The 21,601-nt window shown below is 48.0% G+C and overlaps 1 protein-coding gene across 5 annotated transcripts; it reads right to left on the minus strand.

Annotated features, from left to right (window-relative positions):
- Positions 1-772: 772 nt before the first annotated feature.
- ANKDD1A (ankyrin repeat and death domain containing 1A) lies at positions 773-21,290 on the minus strand. 5 transcript variants are annotated; one of them, XM_053271997.1, is made up of 15 exons: positions 20,799-21,290; positions 18,709-18,812; positions 17,593-17,691; positions 16,355-16,453; positions 13,586-13,690; positions 12,759-12,857; positions 12,488-12,586; positions 12,059-12,157; positions 11,232-11,330; positions 10,859-10,957; positions 8,375-8,473; positions 7,330-7,425; positions 6,919-7,120; positions 5,476-5,607; positions 773-4,107 (listed from the first exon to the last, which is right to left on the minus strand). In XM_053271997.1, the coding sequence occupies exons 1-15, from the start codon at positions 20,830-20,832 to the stop codon at positions 4,046-4,048; spliced, it is 1,527 nt and encodes a 508-aa protein (XP_053127972.1). In that variant the 5' UTR covers positions 20,833-21,290; the 3' UTR covers positions 773-4,045. The 5 variants fall into 5 exon arrangements, with proteins under 5 accessions (XP_053127972.1, XP_053127975.1, XP_053127976.1 ...); XM_053272000.1 differs by having other exon boundaries at positions 17,593-17,687; positions 20,799-20,834; XM_053272001.1 differs by having other exon boundaries at positions 17,583-17,687; positions 20,799-20,834.
- Between the last annotated feature and the right edge of the window lie 311 nt (positions 21,291-21,601).

Below are 21,601 nucleotides of genomic sequence, written 5' to 3' on the forward strand. Positions count from 1 at the left end.
ATACTTTATTACGGTCATTGACCAGATAGCAATCATACAATTTATAGTAAACAAAATGAAGCTACATCAAGGTAGACATCGCTGATGTATCTTGCAGGCTATAAAACAAAATTTAGCCACATTTAAAGAAATGGCATCATTATGGTCAGACAATAAATGTTGTAGATAAAACATATCAGTATGGCTGGGATAAATTACTTTAAAAAGGAGAGAAATTATTTGAATATCCTTAAAAAATAAAGCAAAACATGGGCAGTAGTTTCAATGGCACCTGTATTGCAGGGACATAGCTGAGCTGAATAAGGTATTCTCTTAAATTTCCCTTCTAGTTCCGTGGTAGGGAGTGCATTAAAGCAGCTGGGGAACTGTGGATAGTGAAACCATTATTTAGATTATAATGAGTGGCTTGTAGTGTGTGTCCTGCGTTTGTGTGCTGCTCTTTTCCTTTGTGAGGCCAGGAGATTGGAATCTCCCACTTGGAATAAACTACAATTTCCATTACTTCCGGCGGTGGTTAGCTCAAACCAATCTCAGACTCTGGTTTCATATCCTGGTTTACTTAACTACGCTTGGGCTATACCAGTTTTCCAAGTTTGAATGTTACAGGCAACTGCAGAATATTCAAAAATTGGACTTGAAGCTTTTGATCTTCTAACCTCTCATTCTGTGGCGGTGGGGAGCATATGCAGTGCAGCTTGTTCATGATAATCTAAGGCAGGATTAGGCAACCTTGGCTTAATGAAAAAGGAGAGAGATTGCGCACGCACACTGCTCAAGGGAAAAATTAGTTTATTGGAAAACATTTTACGCTCGTTAACACTGATTTTAAAAAATACAAAACAATGACAAGTTTTAAGAAAAGTGGACTTTGTCAGATATAAACAGGTGCTTGCCCTATCACTCTTAACTAGACTGGAACCCACATGCTAGCCTTGAGGTCAAGATTGCCAGTCTGTAAAGCATCAGCTTAATAAATATCTAAAGTGGACGATCGCTTCTTGAATGAACTTTTAGGTATCTTTATGCTAAAGAGGAGAGGCTTCATGGCCAACCTATCTCCAGGTGCATAGCTAAGGTGTATAAAATAAGAGGACCACAGCACAAATTAGAAAAGTATTGGTTTAGTTGTAAGACGGCTGGTTTCCCCTTTAACTTGGTATGCCATTTTCAATCAAGTTCTTCCCCCCACTCAGTCTTCAAAGGAGCTTGGTCGGCTGCTCCTCCAGAAACATGGCATTTCCAACCATGGCATTTCCAAACTGGATTGCCAGCGGTGTAGCCTCCTGTTGTTAACCCGACATCTTTATTCTCTTGCATGTTCCGAGCTGATATGAGAGAGGCTTTGCGTGTTATGGAAAAGTCACTGTTGACTCATCCTTTCACCATTGGAAGGGTGTTCTTGTGTCTGAATGCTACACAATGGGCTGGTTCTCATAAGTGTTAATTCAGTAGGGAACATAGGATAGGAACATAGGAAGCTGTCATATACTGAGTCAGACCATTGGTCCATCTAGCTCAGTATTATCTTCACAGACTGGCAGTGGCTCCTCCAAGGTTGCAGGCAGGAGTCTTTCTCTGCCCGATCTTGGAGATGCTGCCAGGGAGGGAACTTGGGACCTTCTGCTCTTCCCAGAGCGGCTCCACCTCCTGAGAGGAATATCTTACAGTGCTCACACTTCTAGTCTCCCATTCAGATGCAACCAGGGTGGACCCTGCTTACCTAGGGGGACAAGTCATGCTTGCTACCACAAGACCAGCTCTCCTACCACAAATATCATACTCAAGTTTGGGAGTAGGGCAAGTGTCCTGCTCAAGTTTGAGAGCTGTGTGTGCTGATCTGTGACAGTGTGCTTGTAAAAAGCAAGGTAGGAGATGGAAAGTGATTGTCTTTGATGCTCCTGCTGGGTAACAGGGCTTCTCCTTCTGCCTCATTAAAGCCGTGCTTTACTGAGTAAAGAGGCACCATTTTAGTGGTGATGCTTCTTATTGATCAGAGGGAGAGCAACTGGCCCTATCCGTCCCCAGCACAGCATCCCTCCAGTGGCTGTTGCTGGTGTCTAGTGTTTCTCTCTTAGATTGTGAGCCCTTTGTGGACAGGGAGCCATTTAATTTATTTACTTCCTTTATTTCTATGTAAACTGCTTTGGGAAGCTGTTGGAAAGTGGCGTATAAATATTTGTTGTCTTTGTCATATACCACAAATAGCTGAGTGTGGCTTCTAGGTAGGAGTGAGCACGAGCCTTGCAGATGACCATTTTCCCCGCCTCCTATCTTGCTTTCTGTGAGCACACAGATCACAAATCGGGAGCAGGTACAGCTCCTGGACTTGGATAGGAGGGCTTGTCCTACCCAATTCACACTTGTGAGAACCTGCCTGCCGGATGTGTCTCTGCAGGCTTTACTGTTGGTTTTGATAGACAAAGTTCAAGAGTTGTAGGCAAGATGCTGTGGTGATGGGGGAACTGCTCTCCGCTTTTAGCATACAAAGTGACCCTGAGAATAGCATCCGGGACTGATGTTACCGGCTGTGTCATTTCTGTAGTTCACATAACATCTCGGTAAAGGGGAGCTCTGCAGGACAGTTAAAAATACACGGCAGGATCAAACCCACGCGCATCACTAAGTCCAGCGTTTTTAGTGGGGAAAGCGTGCAATTGCCTCTGCCACTCCCATAGCGCTTGAAAAGTTATTGGATAGATTCACACCCTGCTGCTTGGTTTCCCAGGGTGGTTTATAAGACACACACATGGATTGTGTGGTTTGTAATACAGAAGAAACACAAGCACGAAAGCAGCAGTAAAACAAAGCTAGCATGAAACCCTTTCCATCGGGGATTAAGCATGTAAGAGTTGGTTTAGATGGAAGGTGGATGAAAATAAAAGGTCTTGGCCTCATGTCAAAGAGACACCAGAGTAGCCACATGAGGACGACGCACACCCACCCACTCACCCAGAAGGCCTTCAAAAGATGACCATAGTTATAGGGGCAGGTTTGTATGGGAGGGGGTGATCTTCTAGATACCTGGCCTCTAAGCTGTGTAGAACCTTTAGAGTAAGCACCAGCAGTTTGAATTGTGCTTAAAAAAAAAAAAAGTGGACTAGAAGTCAGTGGAGCAGATTCAGCACCAACAAGAGACATCCCTGTTAACTGGTCCCAGTTAGTAGCTTAGCTGGAAATCTTGAGTTTCCAGTGAGTCTTCAAAGGTAACCCTATACACAATGTTTAACTTAGGCTGGATTTGTGGCACAGGTCATGGGTTTTTTTTAAAAAAAAAAGGTGAACAAGGCATTCTGCAATGGGCTGGATGGAGAATGCATCTTTGTACAGTTCTTCAATTAAAAGAAAAGTTAAAAGTTAGACCTATAGTCATGTGATGTAAACAAGTTACACTGTGGAAATAAACAGGGATGGCTGGAACCTGATTGGAGCTCTTGGTGTTTACACAGGTTTTTTTGTTTTTTTAAAAAACCCTCTTAAAATACACCCTTGCATGGCAAAACATAAGATGCAGTCCTGGAACTCCTTCTAGGAAAGGTCCGTCCAACCTTTCCTGCGGTTGTATTTGTGCTATGACAGTGGAAGTGCATTTTAGAAGAACAGGTACCCAGACAGGAATCCAGAGCTTCCATACATCACAGTGAGATTTTCTCATTTTAAAGAAGATGGTTGAAATCCGCCTTTACCGTCTGCTCCATATTACTCAAAAGTAAGTTCCATTTGTGCATAAGCATAAGCTTGCAGCCTTCATCTCAGACTAAGTTGGCAAGTTGGATATATATCTCCCGTTCCAGATTCCATGTTTGAGGAAATAATAAATCAAGCATCCCTTTTGTGGTAAGAATGCATTTCTGTGACTAGGAACAGCTGATGGATATCTTGCATTTACCTGAACTAGAGTGGAAGATGTTGCCATTTGTTATGGCAAGAAGCCCTTAGAGAGAGGTTATGGACCCCTTTTGGCCAATTGTTCAAAGTATCTCAGTTCCCTAGATGCAGCTCCTGGAACGAGACCCTCTGAAGGGGCTTTGCTGTGCCCTTCCAGGTATCACATCGTGGTACACCTCCTAGGAGAAGTAGCGTCTGTGTTTGCTTGTTTCCTGATGCTTTCTGTTTTAAAGATAAAAATGTACAGGTGGTTTGCCCTTTGGGTTTCTTGGTAACCACCCTGTTATGCTAGGCTTGTGAGACAAACTTTTTGAAAACAAAAAATCTTGATCCTTAAAACAGCAACACACACACACACACACACGGTTCAAACAGGGACTGGGAATAAAACTGCCAGTATCCCAACAGATTAGGTTGGCTACATCTGGAATATTGTGCGCAGGTCTGGATGCCTCATCTCAAAAGGCATATTGTAGAGTCAGAAAATGTGTGGAAGAGGGTAATGTGATCAGGGGGCTGGAGCATTTTCCTTATGAGAAAAGAGTATATCTGGGGGTTTCAGTCTGGAGAAAAGGTGACGAATCGAAATGGGGAACACAATAGGAGTTTATAAAATCAGGGTGAAGGCAAAGGGGAATGAAAGAAGCGTTTCTCCCTCATAACACTAGAATTTAGGAGCCCCAATAAGACATTATGTTGTACAAGTGTAGATATGTCTATATACTGTAATATGTGTTTGTGTGAATGACTGTACCTGTGTTCATTTAAAAGTGAGCCTGGACCCAGGCCCTTCAAATGCATGATACAGACGGGGAGTGTACCTCTCTACCTGCATTCAGCATAACGTGAATGAATGTGCTTGTGTACAGGTCTATAACCTGTGTACACCGTACACTCATATGAGTGTTGAACATAACATGTAAATAGGTCTAGCATCATCTCGTGGAATGGATTAACAGGAGATACAGAGTCTATCTAGCTCAGTATTGTCTTCACAGCCTGGCAGCGGCTTCTCCAAGGTTGCAGTCAGGAGTCTCTCTCAGCCCTATTTGGAGATGCTGCCAGGGAGGGAGCTTGGAACCTTCTGCATGCAAACATGCAGGTGCTCTTCCCAGAGCGGCCCCATCCCCTGAGGGGAATACCTTGCAGTGCAAGCATGTAGTCTCCCTTTCAAATGCAAACCAGGGCAGACCCTGCTTAGCAAAGGGGCCAATTCATGCTTGCTACCACAACGCCAGCTCTCCTCCAGTACATCTTTTTCCACCCAATGCAGAATGAAGTTATAGAATTTGTTGCCGCCAGATGTGGTTAAGGACACAAATTTAGACGGCTTTAAAAAGGGATTGAAGAAATCCAAATTTCTGAGGGTCTTCAACAGCAGCCTTGTGTACAATAAGCCAACCTTGACATGACTGGAGCATGGAGAATGGTAACGGGACGAACGTCAATGTGACTAACTTACTTTCGCTCAATACTGTAAGAGAAAATGAAACCGATATCGGTGGATGTGGGCTGGATGTGGGCTCAACCTGGATGTGGGCTCAACCCGTTTGATCGAAAGGAAAATAGATGGTGAAGAAGGCCCTTTACCTGCTAAATCTCTCCTGCCAATGCCTACTAGGCCTTCGTACAGTCCTTTGATGGGGTTGTCCCCTGCCATGACGACGCCATGGAGCCAAATAAGCAGCATCCTATGGCCGTGTTCCCGGTAGCTTTTTGTGCCTGGAAATAGGAAATGGACAAAGCTGAATGGTTTGTTTTGCTTTGTGCTCAGAATGGGAGCTTGGAGCAATTAGTTGTGGACTTCGTGGGTGAAGTCACCACCAGGTGATTTTGTTTTTTTGTGGGGGGGGCCCCTATAATTTAGAAATGCCTCACCATCCTGTGAGACTATCTACCACATGATCCTGGAGAACATTTGACAGGGACGGCCAGCGTGGTGCGGTGGTTGGAGTGCTGGACTAGGACTGAAGAGACCCGAGTTCAAATCTCCTTTCAGCCATGAAACTCACTAGGTGACTCTGGGCCAGTCGCTTCTCTCTCGACTTAACCTACCTCACAGGGTTGTTGTGAGGGTAAAGATAGCCACACACTCCACACTGGGCTCCTTGGAGGAAGAGCGGGATATAAATGTAAGTAAATAAACAGATGTAGAGAGATGGCCAGGAAAAGGTTACAAATACCCATTAAGAAAAGAATGTCAGGAAAGACCTGTAGGATTAGAACTGCTCTAGCAGTTTTCTGTCCTGAGCTGGGGGCTGGGCTAGAAGACATAGGGACATAGGAGGCTGCCGTCTGCTGAGTCAGACCATTGGTCCATCTAGTTCAATATCGCCTACACAGACTAGCAGCAGCTTCTCCAAGGTTTCAGGCACGAGCCCTATCTGGAGATGCCAGGGAGGGAACTTGGAACCTTCTCCATGTAAGCATGTAGTTGCTCTTCCCAGAGCGGCTCCATCCCCTTAGGGGAGTATCTTGCAGTGCTCATACATGTAGTCTCCCATTCATATGCAGCCAGGGTGGGCTCTGCTTAGCAGAGTCATGCTTGTCACCACAAAACCAGCTCTCCTCCCAAGACTTCCAAGGTCCTTTCCAACATCCTGTGATTCCAGGAGACCAAAGGTCTATCTAGTCCTGCATCCACAGCGGCCAACCAGATGTTTCTGGGAAGCATTTCATTCTGGGAATTACTGCTGTAATGTACCCCGATCCAGGGTTCCCCAGATATTGTTGGACTACAAATCCCATCACCCCCAGGCACAACAGCCAGCGATGATGGGAGTTGTAGTCCAACAGCATCTGGGGAACCAAGGATGGGAATACGTGCTGTAGGATAAACAGCAGACCCCAAAGGGCATGTCAGAACAGGCATAGATTCTGCTCTTCCCTTATGTCTTGAACCCTTCAGACGATAAAGGATTGACGAAGGCCGAGCCAACTCTCTTGCTCACTGAATGGACGCAAGCCAGGGCCACAGAAGGACCTCCTGGCAAGAATAGGCTAGTGAGAGGATGCTTCACCAGAGCAACCTACCTGCCCACTGGTGCTCAATGGCTCGGATATGTGCCTCCGTAAATTTCCAGTAGTGTGCCAGCTTCTTCCACTCGTTGGGTTTGAGGTATTTGGTAGCGAGCCTCCACATGACGGAGCGGATGTGCTGCGTCTCCAGCCGATGGTCTTGCTTGAACGTTAAATGCTTGGTGACCCAGGAATCGGAATCGCTGTTTAGGGTATCCTGCAAAAAATGTCAAGATCGGCTTCACTTCTAACGAGAGAACCGTTTTTGTTAAGGAAGCCTTTTACTCTCTAGGCTTGTTCTCAAGACCACCCAGCTGGGGATGATGGGAGTTGTAGTCCGACAACACCTGGGGACCCAAGATTGAGAACCGCTGTGCTAAGAAATGTCTTTAAAGATTCCGAATGCAAGATAAGATTCCCACTTACTTTTTCCCATTTGTAAAATCTATCAGCTTTGATGATCATATCTGTCAAGTTGATGTGGTTGCTGCGGGCAGCAACGTCCACCGATGTTTTTCCTTGCTGCAATCAGAGGGGAAGATGAGACAAGGAAACAAACACAATGATCACCCAAGCAAATTAAAAGAAGAAGAAAAGGCATTTATCACTTCCTTAAGCCAATCTGCAATCATAATAGACTTCTGCCATGAGTGGGAGACAAGAAAGAAATACAGTTATTGCCTGCACAAAACCACACAAAATGCATTTATCACTTTCTTAAGTTAGTGTACCGTAATTATTTGTCTTCTGCCCTATCTGGAGTGTGCATGCCCTATTTGCCGCTGACGGTAGATGCATAAAATGCCTCATCAGCTTTGTAATCTTGTCTAGCCATTTAAAACAGCATCATAATTTTTTAACAGACATAATGGAAGAGTAGTTTGAAGGAATGAGACTGCAAGGAATTCCTTCAAGGAGGAATATTAGCTGGTATTTCTGTCCCAATTTTTGGACATGGGGTTCAGGAGATCCGTTTCCTGGCCCACCGCAACTTTGATTTTATGAACTCATTACAACCAAAACATATTTTCACTTAGTGCTGCATCGCAAAGTGGTGGCAGGAGGTGATGGGAGTTGTAGTCCAACAGCTGGCGGGCTTCAGATTGGCCGAATGTAGCATGCAGATCAAGTGTCTGGATGTGCATTGAACGTAGACTGCAAATAACTATAGGTGTGTTGGCAATAATGCAGGCCACATGGTCATAATTAGGCTTCGAGAAGCTGGCAACGGCTGAAAGGAAGCTCCTAGTGAAGCAAGGGAGTGGGGCGGGCCACACAGACCTTGGTGGAGGCAAGTTTGTCTTCAGTGGCCTTGCTGGATTTTCTATTTAGCAGCTTTCCCTTAAACAATCTGTATGCAAGCAGCATGTTCTGAGAAAAGCTCTTCTTGTAAACCTCCCCTACGCAAAGGCCACACACAGCATAAAGTCCACACACAGAGGGGATTTCTGCAACAGGATGGATGCTCTACCTTGTCAGTTAGTTTCAGGTTCACCCCGGCAATCAGGATCATCTCGGCAATGTCCTGCCACCCATGCTCTGCTGCAATGTGGAGAGGGCTTTGCTGCCTCTGGGTAAAAAGGAAGCCAGTATTAGCAAGCCAGTGTGGTATGAGGGAAGGGGCCATCGTCCAGTGGCAGGTTACATCCTTTGCATGCAGCTCCCCAGTTCAAACTTCGGGTCATAAGAATACAAGAACAGCCCTGCTGGATCAGGCCTAAGGCCTATCTAGTCCAGCATCCTGTTTCCCACAGTAGCCTTATATCTGGTAGGTTATTTACTTTTTGCAATTCTTAGTTTTTTAAAAGAACTTTTAATTCAAAAATTTGAAAATCTGTAGTTCTGATGGTGGTTTCAGCTTGGATTTGTAAGTGGTTTAGCTAAATTTGGTTAATTTTATTAGTCTGGTTTTACATGGTAACTTTGTTATAAATGTTGTGAACCGCCCCGAGCAGTAGCGTACTGGAGGGGCAGGGTATAAATATTTATTATTGTAACAACAACAACAACAACAACAACACAGAAATCACCATCAGTCAATTACAAAAAGCAACTTTACTGGGAACAGCCTATATTTTGCGACGATATCTATAATAATAACAATATTGATAATAAAATTCAGCCATCCCAGGTCACTGGGAAGGACTTGATGTCTGGATAAAACATAATATATAATAAAATAAAATAAAATAAAATAAAATAAAATATAAATAAGTAGCCCACCAGATGCCTCCAGAAGCCCACAGAGAAGAGGTGAGGGCATGCCCTCTCTCCTGCTGTTGCTCCCCTACAACTGGGATTCAGAGGCATCCTGCCTCTGAGCCTGGAGGTGGCCTATAGCCATCAGGGCTAGTAGCCATTGGTAGACCTGTCCTCCATGACTTTGTCTAAGCCCCTTTTAAAGCCATCCAAGCTAGTGGCCATCACCACATCCTGTGGCAGAAAATTCCATAGATGAATTATGGGTTGTGTGGGAAAGTACTTCCTTGTGTCGATCCTAAATTTCCTGGCCTTCATTTTCATGGGGTGACCCCTGGTTCTAGTGTTGTGAGAGAGGGAGAAACATTTCTCTCTGACCACTCTCTACTCCATGCATAATTTTATACACCTCTATCATGTCTCCCCATAGTTGCCTCTTTTCCAAACTAAAACACCCCCAATACTGTAGCCTTGCTTCATAAGGAAGGTGCTCCAGGCCCCTGATCACCTTGTTTGCCCAGTTCTGCATCTTTTCTAGTTCTACAATGTCTTCTTAAGATATAGTGAGCAGAACAGAACATAGTACTCCAAATGTGGCTGCACCATAGATTTATATAAGGGCAATATAATATTAGCACTTTTACTTTCAATCCCCTTCCTAATGATCCCTAGCATGGGAATGACCTTTTTCACAGCTGCTGTGTACTGAGTCGACACTTTCAATGAGCTAGCTACCATGACCCCCAGATCTCTCTCCTGGTCAGTCACTGACAGCTCAGATCCCATCAGTGTACAAGTGAAGTTGGGGTAGGTCCCCCACCTTTTTTTTGCCCCAATATGGTGAGATGGCCCACCACCAACTCAGTAGGTGGCTTTAGGTCAGCCATCAGGAGAGGAGAGCTGGTCTTGTGGCAGCAAGCATGACTTGTCCCCTTAGCTAAGCAGGGTATGCCCTGGTTGCATATGAATGGGAGACGATGTGTGAGCACTGGAAGAGATTCCCCTCAGGGGATGGAGCCGCTCTGGGAAGAGCAGAAGGTTCCAAGTTCCCTCCCTGGCAACATCTCCAAGATAGGGCTGAGAGAGACTCCTGCCTGCAACCTTGGAGAAGCCGCTGCCAGTCTGTGAAGACAATACTGAGCTAGATAGACCAATGGTCTGACTCAGTATATGGCAGCTTCCTATGTTCCATTCTCTCTCATCTTTGGCCCTGCCACCTGTAATCTGGAGAGGACAACTCCAGGCTTTACCACAGTCTGTGTGTACAAACATGATTGACATTGACAATTCCGCTTTTGTAGCCACAACATTCGCGAGTGCGTGTTTTCATGTCTCTGTCCCAATATAAAATAAACTTTCTCCTGGTTCTAATAAAACAAATTAAATCTTAATCATGTCCTCTGAGCAATTTAGCCACGGCTGCTAATTTACATATAATTATCATGATGTGCCAGGCTGTCTTAATCCATTCATCTAAGGAGAGTGCTACCACCCCCACGATTGCCCTGATAGCTCGCCTTTTTGTTTTTTGCTTCTCCTAAGTGGTTTCTCACTAGAACTCCATTTCCTTTCTGCATAAGATCTTCAGTCATTTCCTCCAGCAAGCAAACTGTGAGCTGAGTTCTCCTGGCAGGCTCACTCTCAAGGACTTCTTTCCAGTGCTCTGGAATCTCACGACAGGGAAACACCCTGTAAGGGTCAGAGCTGAGATCTGGGAGCTCTTCCATTAGTTTGCAGCCAAAGTGACAATTCTTACCTGATCAGGGATATCCAAGTCACATTCGGCATCAATGAGGAGCTTCACGATGGCTGGGTGGTTCTGCAGCACCGCGACGTGCATAGCTGATGCGTTTTGCTGGGGAAAGAAGCAACATCAGTGCTCGTGTTTAGAACAGAAGCGGGGAAAGCCTGGAGTTTGCAGGGATTTCGGGGTACATTTGTCCAACATGTGAATGCGCACCCTCCATTCTGGAAGAGGTGCGAACTAAAAGCTGGGTGTGAAAAACTTCCTGGCTTCTTAAGTTATAACTTCTCAGTGAGACCCGACAGAGGAGTTCTCCCTTCTTCTTCCTCTCTATGCAGAGACACAAAGGCATTCCAGATGTGACCCAACAGGACGAGCCACTTACGTAATTCAGTGCATCTGTCTGGATCCCTGCATCGAGGAGGACTCTGGCCATGTCTTCATAGCCATTCAGTGCAGCATAATGAAGGCAGGTCATCTTTTTCTGCAAAGGAGGAACGTTCAGGCACTAACAGCAAAACAGGCGAGAGAAGCAAGCCCAGAGTGCCTGGACAAGAGGCATGGAGGGGGCAACTCTGTGAGGAGAACTTCTGATTTCCTTCTTTTTAAAAATAGCATTTTAAATCTTTCTTCCAACACCACAGCTGAGGTCCAGTTTAGCCCACCAAATTGGATCCCACCCTGCAACAGATTTTCTGAGAAAGAAAAAGACATTGCTAGTTTCAATCACAAATCTTTGTCATCCCATCAAGTTTACTTCTGCCAAGGCGGTCCATCTAGCTCAGTATTGTCTGTCTACACAAGGCAGAGGCTTTCCAAAGTTTCAGGCAGGAGGCTCTCCCAGCCCTACCTGGAGATGCTGCCAGGGATTGAACCTGGGACCTTTTGCATGCAAGTAGATGCTCTACAACTGAGCTATGAAATCCCAAACACAGGAAGCTGCCTTTTACTGAGTCAGATCTTTGGTCCATCTAGCTCAGCGCTGTCTACACAGACTGGCAGCAGCTCTCCCAGGAGTCTTTCCCAGCCCTGTCTGGAGATGCTGCCAGGGATCTGAACCTGGGTCCTTCCGCATGCAAAGCAGATGCTCTTCCACTGAGCAATGGCTCCAAGTAGCTCCGACTCCTTTCACTTCTTATTAGCTGCCCTAAATATTTCCCAGCACGCTTCCTAACTGGGAACTGAGATGGAGAGGCAACGGGGCTCTCTTACCTGAGTTTGGACATTCACATCACCGCCGGCTTCCAGGAGCAGCTTCACACAGTCCTGATGTCCTCCTTCAGCAGCCAAGTGCAGGGCGGTCAACCCTTCCTGGGAAGGCAGAGGAGGGAAAAGAGCCCTTGTGGTTTAAGTTCTGTCTGAAGGAGCAAAGGCCAGGTTCACGCCGAATGAAGAAAGAAGTCAGTGTTCCCCAAAGAGAAACCCATTTCTTGGTCTATCGTTACTCAATGCATTCTTCTTTTTAAAAATTGAGCATTCTTCTCATTGACAACATATTCGATTCCCCATTATCACTGTATCCCACCCTCTTATCTACCCCCATTCTTATATTTATCCAAGGAAAGAAGAGAGAAAGGGAAAGAAGAAGAAAAAGGAGGAAGAGGAGGAGGAGGAGGAGGAGGAAGAGGAAAAGGAACTCACTGTGTTCTTCTCGTCAAGGTCCATTCCAACTTCAACAAGCTTCTGCAGCACCTCCGTGCGACCGTTCTTGGCAGCTAAGTGGAGGGCAGTGTTTTTTTCCTGCCAATCAATATGGCACCCATGAAAGGAAGGGAGAGGACCCAGAGGGGGCCCTGCGGGTAGGGCAGCCAGTGACCCAAAGATGGAGGACCAGCTGAACAGTGCAAAAGCAGCAGAAAGCCACTGGATGGGAGGGCCCCTGCCCCCAGCCTCCGCCCATTCCCTTCCATACCTTGTCTTTGAGGCTGTGAGCACAACCTAAGGCAAGCAGGAACTTCACCACTTCCAGCTGCCCATTCTCTGCGGCCAGATGGAAAGCAGTTCTGTCCACCTTTAAGGAGAGAAACAATCCAAATGTGGGGAGTTAATAGGGGCCCAGATGCCTTCCCATGGTCACTGCCTCAGGGTAGGTCCCCCTGTCTGAATAACCTCTCAGACAGAGTCACTGCCCGACAGATTCCCAGGTCTCCCCTTGGACTGCTGCCTTCCGGAAGCTGACAGCTTCCCCATTTATTGGAATATATCACTGTGAGGCACCAGAGTTGGGGAGCAGGTCTCAGGTCAGTAGCTCTAGTAGCCAGGCCCACATGTCTTAGTCTCTGCACCATCAGGACAGCTCTCGGGCAGAGGGAGCCATTGGCCTAGTTTTTGCTGCACCACAGCGCCACCCAGATGATGGCCAGAGAAGGTACTGCGGCTCATCAGCCCAGATGGACCAGGTGATCTGGGGAACCAAGAAAGGCCTGGCTGGCCCTATATAACTGTTGCTTCAGGCATGGTCCCTCTGCCTGAGTGCCCTGCCTTGGAATTTTGAGCACCTGCCTCACCCACATACCTGCCTCTGCTCCACCTGAAGCTCCATTTACTGGGTTGGATTTCAGTGTTCTTTTGCCAGAGGTCTGGGCATATGCCACCTCCCTCCGGAAACTGACCCATGCTTGTCTCGGGCCATGCTGCCAGCCTCTGACCTTTCCACCTGCAGCCAAGACATCCATGGACCAGCATCCTAGTCAATGGCTTGAAAACCACTGTCTTAGTCTGGTCCACAGCGTGACCCACCTTGTCCTTCTTATTCAGCCACACCTCCTCGAGATCTTCCATGATGTACTCAATCACCTTGATATGGCCTCTCTGGGCAGCACAATGCAGCAAATTGCGGCCATGCTGGAGGAGGAAATCAGGAATGGGATTCAGGTTCTCCTGAGCCAAAGAAGCTGGCTTTGTGCATCTGTTTAATCTGCTAGACTGTTTGCTTTTGCAGCACAAAGTAAAATCACTTTTCACGGGAGGACTGTGAGTGTAGGCAATCCCGACGGATATTTTTTATCTGTTTTAAGCTGCATGTTTGTTTATTCCTTTATTCATTATGCTTCTATACTGCCTGATATGTGTATCCCTAGGCACCATTTACAATACCACAAATGGAAGAACAGAATTAAAAAACCAATTAAAACAATTTTACAGAATATAAGCAATTCAACAGTTTAAAAAATTAATTTGAACAGAGAGCCTGAGAAAACAGGTGTGTCTTGAGGGTCTTTTAAAAAGCAGCCAGAGATGGGGAAGCTTTTATTTTGACAGGGAGCCTGTTCTCCGGAGCGCCATGCAGGGGTGGGCCTTTCCAAAATGGGCTGTGGTGGTGGTGGGGCGTGCAGTCATTTGGGAGGGAGCAGAGGAGGGGCGCTGGAAGGAGCAGTGGCGGTTTTTAGAAGAAAAAAAGAAGAAAAAGACTTTCCCTTCGTCCTCCTTGCTGCAGCCACCCCCAGAGATGGGTGGCAAAATCTCAGGAGAGGCAAAATTTTCTATACCTCAAACCTTGCTGCCGTAGGCAAGTGCCTATGCTTCTCCCTAAATCCACCACTGGGCCCCTGGCAGCCACAGACGCCCCCCCCCCCCATCCTGAGCTGGTGGAAACTGTAACTGGACCTTCCCAGATGATCTTAACTGGTGGGAGGGTCCATGACAGAGGACGTCTTCTCTTAAGCACCCTGGACTCAAGCCGTTAACTGTTTTACAGGTAATAACCAGCACTTAGTATTTTCCTGGGAAATATTCGGGTGGCCAGGGCAGTTCTTTTAAAATCAATACAATTTGTCAAAGCAAGTCATAGGCCACTTCACTTGCAAGGAGGCCCTTCTTTCAAAATTTTCAAAAAGGCATCATAGTAAATGCAAATATATTTTACATGTTTAAAATATATCTTCTAAATTAGACATTGTTTTAATTGTGTTTTAATTGCGTTTTAACAGTTTTCTAACAGTTTTTTAACATTTTAAATTTTACTTGTTGAAATGTGTTAATCTTTTTATTGGTTGTTTTTTATTGTCTTGTAAATACATACATAAATATTAAAGGTCGGATAATGATCAAACTTAAAAATGAAGCCCCAAAAAATGAGTTGGCAGAAAGTTAAGGCATTTTAAAAAAAGAAGAGGAAACAGAGGAAAAATAATCAAGAAATGCAAGATATAAGTACAACATATAATAAAACATGCCTCACAGCACAGTGAATTGAGTTACGTCTCTGCCTGCAAATTATGTGAATGCTTCCCTGCCATGCTTAGCTATCGGAGCCAATTTTTAAGTGCAGAAAATCCCTTATGAAGGAAGTCCCTTCCCTCCAAGCTTATCTTTTACAGCCACCATTAACTGTCCTTTCTGAGTAAAACTTAAGATAGAACTGTATTCGTAGCTGTGTAAACTTTGGGCAGATGTTTGCAGGCTCACCATATCAGCAAACACCACCAGCTCACCCAGCGGGTGCAGTTCCTGCATCGAAGATTCCACTAGGGTTGCCAACATTTCATTGCCAGAATGAGGGACGCAAGTTTGTGGGAGCTGGGGGAGGCCTGGCTGGGGCCGGGCCGGGAGGTGTATGCTGTGGTAATCAAGAGCCTGAGTATCACTGACCTATACGTAATTGAATTATATGCTATTGAATAATGCCAGCATTGTTATTATTTAGAACAGGGATTCTCAATGTTGGGTCCCCAGATGTTATTGGGCTTCCGCATATTCCACAATACATTGTGGGAGCAGCAGAGAGGCGGCCCTTAATACTGCAGCAGCTCTCCTCCTGCTGGCCCTGCAAGCCAAAGGACTCTATGGTAAACATGGCCGCTGGCTGCCTGGAAGCAGTTTAAAAGTGTGTGGCAGCAGTAGGGTTGCCTACTGTCCCTCACTGTGCGGGATGTCCCTACTTCCTGTGGGGAAAATGCTCATCCCGTTCGGGACACAATTTCTCCAGCTTTTTGACATTATTATTTTTCTTTTAAAAAAAAACCTTTTAAAGCCGCTGCGGAGAGGCGGGGGAGCGGGACGGCAGCGAGAGTTCTCCCACCTCCCAAACTGGGAATGGGCCGTAGCTGCTCTGGAGAGAGGCACACTGTAGCTGAACTAAAAGCACTCAAGCACTCACCGCCACTGACTCACAGCAGGAGGGACAGACGGAGTGGGAGAGAAGGTGGTGAAAGAGTCCTTTCCTCGGCCCCACCTTCCTCCCAAATGGAAACCAGTTATAAACCTGCTTAACTGGCTGCCAACCAAGGGACTCTGGGAGCTGTATTCCGATGAAGGACAACTGGTCTCTAGCCAAACGTTCTCAGCAGACTCGCTCAATTAGCATCACCAGAGTTCTTGCAGAGAAGCCAGGCTGGATTGAATGGATTTCAACCCAGATTGATTGATTTAATTATTTAAAGAAAAAAGTTGGAGAACTTGACTCTTGCAAGGAGTCTCAAACCAGCCCAGGAAAGAGCTGTGATGCAGACAGAGGCCAAGAGAACTTTGGTGGTAAGCCTTCTGGAAAGCCCGAGAAAGCCAACGGACCTTGTTTACACAGCTGACTTTAGCACCGGCGTTGACTAGGATCTGGAGGATGCGGAGATGGCCGAACCAAGCAGACAAGAGGAGGGCGTTCATCCCAAACTGGGTAGCCAGAGAAAGACATAAGACAGGTCATCTTGATGCTGGAACAGAACAGCAAATAGTACCTCTGCCTGTTGCTCCCTTCTGTCCTGGTGGGGGCGGCCTTTTTCTCGGGGAGAAAACAAAAACAAAAACAGCGAGGACGCTTTGGGTCTAACAATGTTCACGTACATTTAAGCGCTTAACAAATTAATAGCAACAATGATTCTGGAAGGCAGTGTGGTTGCTATCCTGCTCTTCTGTAAAAACACGCAAAGCAGCTCACACAATGTTATAAACACACCAGTGGCCGCAAGAAAAGCAGACAACAGTCTCTAAATAGAGTGGCAGATGATAACCCTATCATGGCGACACACGTTGAGCTATAAATTAAAAAGGATGTTCTCACTACCGCTAACTGGGTTAGGGTTGTCCAGCTTTGGTTGCTGTGCTCACTTCTGGGTTTTGGTCATGTGTGAATTAAAAGCTAGAGAGGAAGGAGAAGGAATCATGTGGCAGGCGGGCCTGGGTTCCCCTAGCATCCTCCTGCCCTGCACGTTTAGCCAGCATATTACCAAAGTAGGAGGAAACGCCATAGGAGCCTGCATCCATCTTCCACACAATCACTTCCCCCTCCTCCAACCTAGCTGCCAGTCAGTGGAGACCAGGGCTGTTCAACTTCGGCCCTCTTGCAGATGTTGGCCTACGACTCCCATAATCCCTTGCTATTGGCCACTGTGTCTGGGGATTATGGGAGCTGTAGTCCAAAAACAGATGTGGGGGGCTAAGTTGAGCAGGACTGGTGTCGGCAATACTGAGCTAGATGGACCAAGCGTCTGACTCTGTAGAAAGCAGCTTCCTCTGTTCCTGTGGGGAGAGAACTGAATCCTGAACAACTCCTCCTCTAGTTGAAAAAAAAACCATGAAAAAAACCCTGAATGGGGCACTCCCAAGAGTCAGGAGCTGTGATTTACCAAGGACAGCGTCTAGAAGTTAGGGCCTCTCCCCGGTAAACGGGGACCTCTGGGTCCCAAATAGGCGGTTCCTGAAATAACTGGGTCCCAAGGCATTCGGCAGCTCAATCCAAATGGCCAAATATTGAATGTAAAAAGCTGGCCATGGGTCACAGGTCTGCAAGAACGGGCTGCACCTTGACTTACGCAGTCTTCGTCGTTCACCGAGGCATCGTGGTCCAGGAGGAGCCGCACTGCCTGTTCGTGCCCGGCTCCCGCGGCCCAGTGGAGGGCAGTCCTGTCTAGCTGGAAAGGAAGGAAGAGATTAGGCAGAGAGGACAGTCAGGGGCAGCGGACCGTGGAGAGCAGTTGCACGTGGATTGCCACTACCGCCCAGGTGGCCACTGAAAGTAAGAAGCGGCCTTTATACTAGGGCAGTTCATTTTATTTTACGTTCATCTCCCGCTCTTCTCCCAAAGGCACCCAGAGTGGTGTACATGGTTATGTTTGTCTTCACAACAACCCTGCGAGGTGGGTTAGGCTGAGAGAGAAGGGGCTGGCCCAGACTCACCCGGTGAGTTTCATGGCTGAAGGGGGGATTGGAACTCGGCTCTCCCCAGCCTTAGTCCAACACTCTTACCATAGCACCACACTGGCTCTTGGACCCCCTAAGCCTCCTATCCAGTTCATGACCATGAACTGGATAGGAGGCGAGACCCACCCAGTTTCGTGACCGCGTGTTAAATAAAAACAAGGCCAGAGGTGGGGAGCAAAATCATCTGTCAAGCCCCAGCTGGGTAGGACGGTATTTCCTCCTACCACGTTTCAAAGCTGGGGAGGGAATCTGGGTACTAGGGTGGGCTTGTCCTACCCAGCTGGGACTTGACATCCGATTGAGCTCTCCACCTCTGGCCTTGTTTTTCTCTAACACACAATCAGAAAAATGTTCCCAGAGCGGCCCCATTATCCCCTAAAGGGAATATCTTACAGTGCTCATGAATGTAGTCTCCCATTCATATATGACCAGGGTGGACCCTGCTTAGCAAAGGGGACAATTCATGTTTGCTACCACAAGGCCAGCTCTCCAGATTTATCCTCCATGCATTTATCAAATCCCCTTGCCATCTAAGCCAGTGGCCGTCACTGCATCTAGTGTTGGGGAGTTCCTTATGTGATGCACGAAGCAGTCCTTTCTGCCAGACAGTCTCCCAGGTCTGTTCATTTGCACCATTCTCTATGTTCCAGAGAGAATGAATTTAGATTTGGGAGACAATGAGCATGCAAGTCCCCCTGCATGAACTGGCCCCCTTCATGAGTACCTACATTATTCTTGGCTTGGACGTCCACCCCTCTCTTGATCAGCTTGGCCATGCGTCTTGTGTCGTTCCGTTTGGCCGCATCGTGGAGCTCTTTCTCCGAAAGAAGCACTGGGAGGAAGGGGAAGAAAAGGAGAAGAGGCCACATTAATGATTTGGCAGTGCGGGTTGTTAAATAAAAGACAGAAATGATTTCCAAGAGGGATCTGTGTGCTTGTGGCTGAGCTCGCCTGTGCCTACTGAACAGATGGTCCCACCAGCCAGTTTGAAGCCTTCACTCATCCTCTGAGGGTGGGTAATGGTGTCTTTGCCAAGAGCGACTGAATGCAGAGTTCCTCTCCCCCAGCAGAGGCTGATTGGGAGAAGCCACACTAGAACAGTGCATCAGGCAGAGACGTCATGGGCACTGGGCAGCCTCCTCGGAGGTCAGGTCATGCTGCTCGTGCCCACAGCAGCATCTAATCCCATTCCTCACAGCTCTACCCTCGCCTTCAAATTTGGAGGAGTCACTCAAATCCCTCACAACTGAGGCGGAGGAGACACACCTTACCCACAAGCTGTTGGAGTCAGTACTTGTGAAATTACACACTGCCCCTTTAAGCCACAGAAGCTTCTCCAGGGACAAGCAGGGACCAACCTAACTAGCCAGCAACCTCTATAAGCCTGCAGTTGAATTCAGGCCTTGGTTGGAACAACAGATTTCTCTAGTGTGACTATCCAGCTCATGCACGCCTACTCGGAGCTGTCCAAGGTCATGATGACCCCCTTGCCTGACTCTTGCTCTCCCTTTAAGCTGTCGGAGGTCTGGATCCTGCCCAGGACCCCACCGGATGAGGGTTTCTCAGCTGAAACCCAGGTTTGGCTAACAGTCCCACTTGGGACACAGCCGAATGACAACTCCATAAACTGTGGCTGGGAGTTGCAGCTCTTCAACATCTCTGTGGCCTTTGCAGAAGAGGTCTCAAATCACTCAGTGCAGAGACCCGGCTACCTTTCTGTCTTCTGCTCCTCTTTATTAAGCCATGAAGATCTAACCCAGCAATGAACAGCCAGAAAAAGAAATGCCCAGCAGCAAGATAAGACTGATACGTTATTTACATATCTCTTGGTGTGGCCTGTGATCACTGTTTATATGAGAGTAAACTGCGAGTAGTGTAAACTTAAACTGCACTTTCCTAAGAATAACCACACGGGTAGGGCAAAGGGACAGTGTGGATTTACATGGCAGCAAGCTGCACTTTTCACCTTTACTTCCTTGACAGGGTCAGGTCAGGTGTATTGAACAACTACGGGACAGGCAGAAATTCAACCGATGGAGTTGCAAAAGCCGTTTTCAAGGTATTGGGGGTGGGAGAATCTTTCTGTTGTTCAGGGCTGGGGGGTGGGGGGGAATCAAAATTCACGCTTGGATTTTAAATTTCAAATCAGCCTAAGGCTGCAGTCCTAAACCGGGAGTGGGCCCCTGCTCCCCTACTCCTTGCCCTCGTCTTCAGAGGGGTGGGAAAAGAGCAAGCTGTCACGCGCTGGTGACCCCCTTCTCCCTCAGGGGGCCCAGGCCGTTTCTCCCCTCCCCACACATTCCATTATAGCTACACCCTTCTCCCAACTCCACTCCATGGAGAGCTGCCCTTGAAACAGACCGAGAATACAAGAAGCCCTCTGAGCATGTACAAAGTGCATCCCCCTTCAAGCAGCCATGGGGTCCAGCAACAGGAAGCGCTCACCTCCCCATGCATCTCAAACGGACACCGCCCCCCCCCTGCACTATAGTTCCAAAAAGGCCCCTGCGCATGTGAAAAGTGCATTTCCTTGAAGAAGGCCCAGGGGTCCAGCAGCAACCAGGAGCGTTTGTCTCTCCCCAAACGGCCCCCAGCCCTCCAGTTCCGAAAAGGCCTCTCTCTGAGCATGCGAAGAGCGCACTTCCCTCCAGGAGGCACAGGGGTCCCGCGGCTTGTGTGTGTCCGGGGGTGGGCTTGCCTTCCCTGCCCCCTCTGTATCCCCGGGGGCCCCCAGCCAGCCAGCCAGCCAGCCAGGAGCACTTGAGCATCCTTCCTGCCCCACAGCAGCCTCCCCTCCCCTCCTCTCCGCCCCACTCACGGGTATCCTCCTCGGAAGCCAGGTCGTCCTCCATGCCCCTCGCTGCAGCCGCCCCTCACTCAGCGCCGGAGCATCTCTGCAGCCCGCTCGGGGGGAGAGCCTCGCCTCTCGCCGCCGCCGAATTCGAACGCGCCTCCCTCAAGCCCTGCGGGCCATGCTTGGGCTGCGGCGGAGATGGGGCCCCGTTACTCCATCCTCCTCTCCTCCTGCGGTCGCCGCCGCCGCCGCCGCTGCTTCTTCTTCTTCTTCCTCCCCTCACCGCCTTCTCCTCCTCCTTTCTCCTCCTTTCTTCTTCTTCCTCCTCCGCCAAGCCGGGCTTGTGGGAAATTTGCTAAAAATAGCCTCGGAACCATTGCACAGGGGCTGGGAGCGGAAAGCTGGGCTCGGGCGGCCCGCTCCGATCTCCTGCCCTCCCGCCTGCGCGGCCCGGGGCAGGGGATGCAGCCTCGCCCCGGGGGAGAAGATGCGGGTGTGCGGGGTCCCCACGCACAGCTCTTTCCAAAAGCAGAAGTCTGGAGGCTCCCCCCGCCCCGCCCCGCCCCGTCCCGTAGAGGCGATTTCCTGGTGCTTCAGCCTCGGATTCGCAGCCTCAGAAGCAAGGCACTCCTTCGGCGTCCATCGGAACAGAGGAAGCTGCCTTCTACCGAGTCAGGCCATTGGTCCATCTAGCTCAGTATTGTCTTCACAGACTGGCAGCAGCTTCTCCAAGGTTGCAGGCAGGAATCTCTCTCAGCCCTATCTTGGAGATGCTGCCAGGGAGGGAACTTTGAACCTAGATGCTCTTCCCAGAGCGGCTTCATCCC

The sequence above is a fragment of the Hemicordylus capensis genome, chromosome 10 (genome assembly GCF_027244095.1).
Source record: "Hemicordylus capensis ecotype Gifberg chromosome 10, rHemCap1.1.pri, whole genome shotgun sequence".
NCBI classification, from domain to species: domain Eukaryota; kingdom Metazoa; phylum Chordata; class Lepidosauria; order Squamata; family Cordylidae; genus Hemicordylus; species Hemicordylus capensis.